This window comes from Buteo buteo, chromosome 21 (genome assembly GCF_964188355.1).
Source record: "Buteo buteo chromosome 21, bButBut1.hap1.1, whole genome shotgun sequence".
Taxonomy (NCBI): Eukaryota; Metazoa; Chordata; class Aves; order Accipitriformes; family Accipitridae; genus Buteo; species Buteo buteo.
The window spans coordinates 12,504,443-12,511,512 of NC_134191.1; the positions used below are offsets into that span (position 1 = coordinate 12,504,443).

Consider the following 7,070-nt stretch of genomic DNA (forward strand, 5'->3'; position numbering starts at 1 on the left):
CCCGGCTGTCAAAACTATCAGGGCTTTCACCAATGCCTCTCCCCTCCAAATTCCAGAGCAGCAGGTTTTAGCGGGCTGATTTACCCTCAACCCCAAAGCCGTAAAACCTAAACTGGTAGCAACTGTCATCCGAGCCGCAAATGACACAGCTGACGATATGTCCCCTGATCAGGGCTGCCTCACTTTTTTGCTAGTCCAAGACTTGAAACATTGTGACATGCAAGCAATAAGGAAAAAAAAAAATGCAGTTACCAAAATAGCACTATCAACGCAACCAGCTCCTCTCAGCACATTTTTTTAATGCCTTTCCCAATACGGTTAAAAAAATGGGAACTAACCAAAAACCTCCATCTTCACACCTTGGCACAAACCGTGCTGGAATACGTGTGAGGTTGTATTTCTCCGTGTTTATCTGGATCCTCTCCCACTACTTTTTTTTCATCGGTGCTTTCGTTTAAACATAGCTCTTATTAACAGCAGAAATCAGCTTTTACAATTTCTAGATACAAAGTTTTGCCACTCTCGGAGCTGCTTAAGGAAAACACAGCTTGCCTTCCGTTTCATAAATAACACATACTCTGCACATTTCTTCGCCTGTGTGAAATAAATTCTCCCATGTTCTTATATGGAAACCTTGCGAGTCCTCCCACATGCCGCCTGTTACAGTATCAGGCAGAGATGGGCATTCATTATCTTAAAGCCAGTGGGTGAATTTTGGATCCAAGTTACCCTGAGATGAACCCAGAATTATCACCCCTTTGCACCACGCTCAGCTCGGTAACCTGCCCCGCGCAGTCCCTGCGTTTTATTTCCAAGCCCCAATCACAACTTTGATTTCAGCATGCCAAGGATCAACAGAATAAAAGGAAAACGAGGGGGGGTAAAAAGGAAGAAGCCGCAGCGGTATTACCCACCAGGTAGGCCCATGAGCATCAGATGTAGCATTGCCTGTACCAGCCTCTTCGCTTGAGGTTAGCGCACGGCAGCCAGAAAAAAATACAGCGGGAAGGGGTGGGAAGGCGAGAAAAAAAGGGCAAAAAATAGCCGAGGCGAGAAGCGTGCTCCGTAGATGTGCTGCTGGAGGGCCGCCAGCAAGTGGGTAATTGCTGCAAACTGTTATCGCGAAAAAAAGTTAACGCAAGGTGGGGGGGGGGGGGTGGTGAGGGGGGTGGTGGTGGATGAAAATAACCGCTGGGGGAGAAAAAAAACCCGCAGGGGGAACGAAACAGCTGGGGAGGAGGGGGGATCGAGAGAAGAATGAATGAATAAATAAATAAAGGAGGGGTGGGGAGGAAGGGTAAAGCGCGCCCGGGGGCACCCCGAGGCGGCGCGGACAAAGGGAGGACTCCGCCGCCGCCCCCGGCCCGGCTCGGTTCGGCTCGGCTGGGCGCGGAGCGGCCGCCCTTTGTTCGCCGCGGCAGCGGACGGCGATCCGCGCCGGCCCCGCCGCAGCAGTATCCGGATCCCCGCTCGCTCGCCCGCCCGCCCGCCCGCCCGCCCGCTCGCCCGCTCGGCGCCGGTACCTGCGTCCGCTGGCCGCGGTGCCTGCGCGCCGCTGCGCCCCTGCGGCGGTTGCGGCGCGTCCGGCGGAGCGGTGCGGCGCGACTAGCAGCGCCGAGCGGGAGGAAACGGTAATTTATAAGCGCTTTCTTCCTGACCTCTCGTGTCTGTTGTCTAATGAGGGAGCTTTGAGCATCACCCATCCTGCTGAGTGGAAAAACACCGGCACGGCCTCTTCTTTGCTGGGGAGGGGGGAGCCTAAAGGAAGGGGTGTGGGGGAGGAGGGGCCATGCCGCAGACACGGCGGCGGAGCCCGGGCTGGCAGGCGGCCGCGGGGCGGCGGGGAGGGGCGGGCGGGTGCGGGGCAGCGGCCGCCGCCGGAGGGGACGGGGGGGGGGGATCGGGGGGGGCCGCCCCGGGCCGCCCGCCTTCCCCCGCGGGGAGCGGGGCCGCCCCCGAGCCGGCCCGGCGGGAGCCGGCGCTCGTCCCGCGGTTGCCGAGGCGGGGAGGGGAGCGGAGGGCTGCCCGCCGCGACTCTCCTCTGCTCATTTTTTAATTTTTTTTTTGGTACATTTTTTTTTTTTTTTTTTTTTAGTTACGATTTTTTTGTCTTTACACAAAGAGCGCCCTTCTGGCAGACAAAGCATCCCGCGGCGTTGTCACCGGCGCTGCCCCCGGGCCCTGGCTTTGCTCCTCGGCCACCGCGTTTCCCCCTCCCGGGAAGGTGGCGGGGGGGGGGGGGGGCTCGGACTCCGGCCCCGGCAGTCGCTCGGCCAGGCTTTGGGGGCGTTTGGTCTCCTGCTGGAGGGGGAAACACGAGGGAGCGTGGGCTGGCAGGTGCCTGGGAGGCCGGGGTCTCGTCTCTCCTCCCAAAAAAGAGCGGTCCCCGGCATCGGTCAGCCACCGCTCACAGCTGGAGGACAAAGTACGGCCGGGGCGATCGGCAGGAGGAATGAGCGGGGCAAGGGTTTGTCTTGAGTTGGGTTTCGTTGCAACGCCAAGCCGGTGCTTTTTTTCCTGCAGGCAAACGGGTATATGACTCAAATACGTCTTTGCTCTCCTACCTGCATCTCCTCTAGTTCTGTTAATGAAAGGATACAGCGTCATACAGACTCGCTAGGCATTTTCATATAACCCCTGCTGAAGACTTAGTAAGATCCTCTGTACCGCAAAATACCATTTGCATTGTGGGGGCAGACTGGCGCGGAAAAGGAGATTTTGGGCCATCTGTGTTCCGCTGAAGTCCCGCGGTGCTGGCCTTGCACTGGGAACAGCAGAGGTGGACCAAAGAAGACCAAACGGTCCCCACAGCCTTGCTCTCCCAGGCTTTCCCAGACACGAGACCCTACCGTCCTACACCACAAACTAGGATGGCAGTCACTGGGCGACACACCTTTGCAGCCCATCACCTGTGTGTAGGCTGCCAGGGGATCAAATTCTGTCACAGCAGCCTCCCGGGAGGTCTCTAGGAAAGGCTGATTTCTTTGGCTGGTTCATGCAAAAGCATAGAGCTGCACCCCTTCTGCACAGCCCTTGCTGGCAGTACAGTATGCCAAATACAGCATGCCACAGTCACACAAGCAATTTTCCCTGACTCCAGTGCACTCTGTGATTTTCCAGTATCCAAGCTGATCTGCAAAGTGAGTAAGTCTCTTCGCTGAAAAATAGATACAGCTATAGGATATACTCAGCTAACTGATGACATATCTCCACTAAACAGCCTGGTTTGAACTAATAACATGATGTAGTGCATGCTGCCACCTACGTCTTCTCTCTGATTCAGGTTTCTCCTGTACTGCAGCTTCGGATTCGTAGGCATCCTTTGCTGAAGGCAGCTAGCATTCGGTGAGACTCCGCGAGGGACCACAAACACAGGTGGCTCTGGCCGCGTTACGGAACAAAGCAAAACATTTCTCACCAGCTCAGCCACTTGTTCAGTTGCAGTGAGGATGCCTCGATGCAGATTAGGAACCAGCAGTCACATCGGTGAAATGTAAGTGGTGGCTGGAGCCTCATCTGTGCTAAGGATCCTGCCAGCACAGCTGTACCACTGACAGCAGTGGAATATTTTGCTCAAGTTCTCTAGAGGAATCAAAGCCTGTATTTTCTGTCTCTGGCTCTCCCTTGTTCTGTTGCTCCTCACTCATTAAAAGAAAAGTCAGCCACACAAAGCACATGGTTGCTCTCTGTGTTTAAAAAAAAAAAAATGTTTGGGGTAAAAAACCAACAGCCAAAGCTGTTTTGAAGTCAGAGGCATGTAAACAGTACCTGGAACTAAGTGGAATAATAATAATGATAATTAGTCCTTTTGTGTCATAAATATGTGCATCGCTGTCTGCTGTTTCATTATGAGACAGCACAACTTCTGAGAATGTGCCTGATTAATATTTGGGGGAACTCTGCCTTCAGCAGCAGCAGCATACGGCAGCTCTAGTGCCTCCGGCTCCCCCGGCTCTCTTATGTAACTGAAATCACAAGTTGGAGCCCAAATTACAAAGCGTAAGCATGTGTATAATATTAAGCATATAAATGGTGCCTGAAATTACTATCCTTTTTCTTGTAGATCTGGCTTTAATCTATTAGTATTTTTATTTCTGCAGTTCTATTTATTTCAATGTGCACTGGTGCCATTCATAGCGTAATCAAGCCTAACCCCTTAAAAACCCCACCATGAAGGCATTAATCCAAACTTAACTAAGACAGGCCAAAATCACTCCAGCTACAGGTAGATGTAGTTCAAATGACTTGTGTATCAGATCTCGAGCGTATCCAGCATTAAGACACCACAGAAAGCAGAATATCGTACCCCTGTGGCTGCTTTGCAGACCAGGCAGAGCTGCAGGTTTTTGCACCCCAGCCCAAGACACGGGTTAGCAATCACCTTCCTTTGCATTTTCCCTCTTAGAGACTGTTCTCGCCATTAACATGCTGAGCTGCTTTCTGGAGTTTCAAGGTGTTGGGTGCTGATACAGTGAGCGCCTCTTGTATCTGTTTAATCCAATAACATAACTCTTTTTTAATCTCCACGTCTGGGTCACAGGGTTTTAAAAAGACACTGGGCCAAATCCCCAGCTTGGCTACGACACGTGGAAATCTACCAAGAAGGCACGAACGTCAGAAGAGATTCGCTGTATTTGCACCCTGTAAAAGAGGTCTCGAGGGGCAGGGATGCGAGAGCCTAATTTCGCAGATGGATGCATATTAACACAAGTGTATGGCAGAGTTAGATCAGATTTCTATCGGGGAGGTGGAGGGAGGGAGGGATATCACACCGGGATCTCAAATATGCTCATCAGCAAATTCTCATTCATTTGAAAATAAAAATTGATTTAATATTTCTTCCTTTTTCAGGAGAAAAACTTGTTTCTTTTCAATGTGTGGCTGCTAAAGGGAACATGATGTTTCATGGACTCAGGACCAAGGCAGGGCAAGAACAAGGAGGAGGTTTTGCAGGAACGGGGAAGATGTTACATATCAACATTAAAATAAAAAAGGCAAAACTTATTCAGGCACAACGTCCAGCGGAAATCTAGGCGACAAGTCGACAGCACTGTCTGTGAAGATGGGTATAAGCAAGAATGGCAAAAAGGTGGTCTGAATAAGTGCATCGCATTAACGATTCTTTGAACACAAATCTCCTATACAAAGCTTTATGGGGGCAACCTTCGGGGTTCCCCTGTATAGCAAAGGATCCTGAGCTTGAAAAAGGGAGGCAGATTTTGTAAGGGATTTGAACATCATGCAGTGACTCTGGATTGCAGATTTTAAGCATTACTAAATCGGGGAATAAAATTGTTGCTATTGCTATTACATACCAGGATATCTCACTAATCCACACAATCCACTAAGTTGCTGTAGTTTTAGTCCGTGTTTATTTTAGATGAAATTATGGCCTGGACAGTTAATTTTTCTTAGTTTATCCATTTAAATCATGTAATCAAACAGAAAACAAAATGTGACTTGTGCTTTTTGGTACACTTCTCATCACGTGAACCTGCCGGTGATGGAGCCCCACACCCAGTTTATAAGTTAAACACCGTGGCAACTAAAAACCCCAGGTCTTCTTGAAAAGTAGCCCCATCATTGCATTAAATTCTCTGATTTTAATGCTATCGGTGGCCTGTTTTGCTTATATTTCAGGCTGCCTAGCCATTATGGGATTGCCTCCACTGGTCCTTTCCTTACATCAAGCTAATTACATATTAACTTGAAGCACTTAGCAAGCCTGAAAGGATGGAGCGGGTCCTTTCCGAACACCAGTTGAGTTTAGAAATGCCTGTTCCTTTACAGGGGCTGATTCCTAAAGTGAGGGGCAAACCCAGAGGAACCAAAGTGGTCATGCTAGCTTTTGGAAAAAATGAAGTGTCTCAAGTTAATTGACAGTCATCTACCTGGACATAAAAAACTCTCATATATCCAAAGGTTTTCACTGGGATTTTCAAGAGCTCCTGAGCAATTTAAAGTCCTTGAAAGGAATGCACTATAGAATGAAAAATATAGGTATTATTAAAGAATGTCTCCAAACTGAAAGCCAGCCAGTTTCATAAAAATGAGCTAAAAACCAATAACACATACTCTGTCTCCTGCTGGATGCTGTATGAACCGTATGTTTTGCATTTTTGAAGTCACTTCTAAAACAATGTTTTTTTCTTCACTGTTGCTATTGGGAAGAACAGTAAAAGAACTATGCATAAATGAGGCTAAAGTAATCTGATTAAAAAAATAAACAACGTGCTTTCATCTTCAATTCATATCCAGTCATTTGGGATCGAACTTTAAAAAAAATAGATAAAAATTCAGAAAGGATTTTGAAGGACGACTGTTTCCCTTTAAGATTAATGATAAACATACTTGTGTGTTCAAGGGAGAATAGATCCAGTGTTATGTAACAGGATAAAGAAACAAAATCCTTTTTCCTTAAATTAAAATAACCAGTATATGTGTAGATTTTAGTCAATCACTGAAAATTCAGGAAAATTCTTTCACAATTGCATTCCACATACTAAAATCGGCGTCTAGTAACTTTTAAACAGAATCACAACAATTAAAGACAAAAAAGATTTGTTTTTTCTGTTTGACCATGCTTTGCCAATAGAGGATTGTTCCCCAAGGGAAATTCTGCAGCACTTGCCCTGTGCAAAAATCCAAATTTGTGCTCATCTTTTTGGTTTATGTGGCATTAGTAAATCCAGTTATTGCACTTCCCAGGTTTTTTTTCTTTTTAATCTGCTTACCTAGTACTAGATGCATGGTAACTTATCTCTTTTAATCATTTTTTTGCCTGAACTAACTATTACATAACAGTTCTTATCAAATCTTGCAATGCCTGCCTAAATTTGCAGGTCAACAGGTAATGGTTTTTTTTAATGCTGGCATTGTTCTTTGCTGGCTCGATCATATAAAATTTGCAAAAAAACACAAAAGAAAATAATTTCCTACCATATAGCCTGCATTTTCCACTTCTGTATTTTACAAAAGCACTCATGCCAGAACTTCTGCATCAGAATTTGATACATAAAGTTCTTCTTTATCACATGAATTCAATTTTCCAAAAGAAGGCAAATGATACT

The 7,070-nt window shown here is 47.6% G+C and overlaps 1 protein-coding gene and 1 long non-coding RNA gene across 11 annotated transcripts in view; one reads left to right on the plus strand and one right to left on the minus strand.

Annotated features, from left to right (window-relative positions):
* SLC6A6 (solute carrier family 6 member 6) overlaps positions 1-1,750 on the minus strand; it is a 58,995-nt gene extending 57,245 nt beyond the window's left edge. For 3 of the 9 annotated variants that reach the window (XM_075052894.1, XM_075052895.1, XM_075052891.1), the window contains exon 1: positions 1,524-1,649. Coding sequence is in view for 3 of the 9 variants with exons in the window: in XM_075052890.1 (XP_074908991.1) it covers positions 915-945 (31 nt within the window). In the remaining 6 variants the exon portion in view is untranslated. The other 6 variants (XM_075052890.1, XM_075052889.1, XM_075052888.1 and 3 more) reach the window with 4 other exon arrangements.
* Positions 660-6,560, plus strand: LOC142042700 (uncharacterized). 2 transcript variants are annotated; one of them, XR_012653832.1, is made up of 3 exons: positions 660-917; positions 3,284-3,493; positions 4,852-6,560. It is a non-coding gene; the product is annotated as an uncharacterized LOC142042700 (long non-coding RNA). The 2 variants fall into 2 exon arrangements; XR_012653833.1 differs by lacking the exon at positions 660-917 and adding an exon at positions 1,506-1,631.
* Positions 6,561-7,070: the final 510 nt, after the last annotated feature.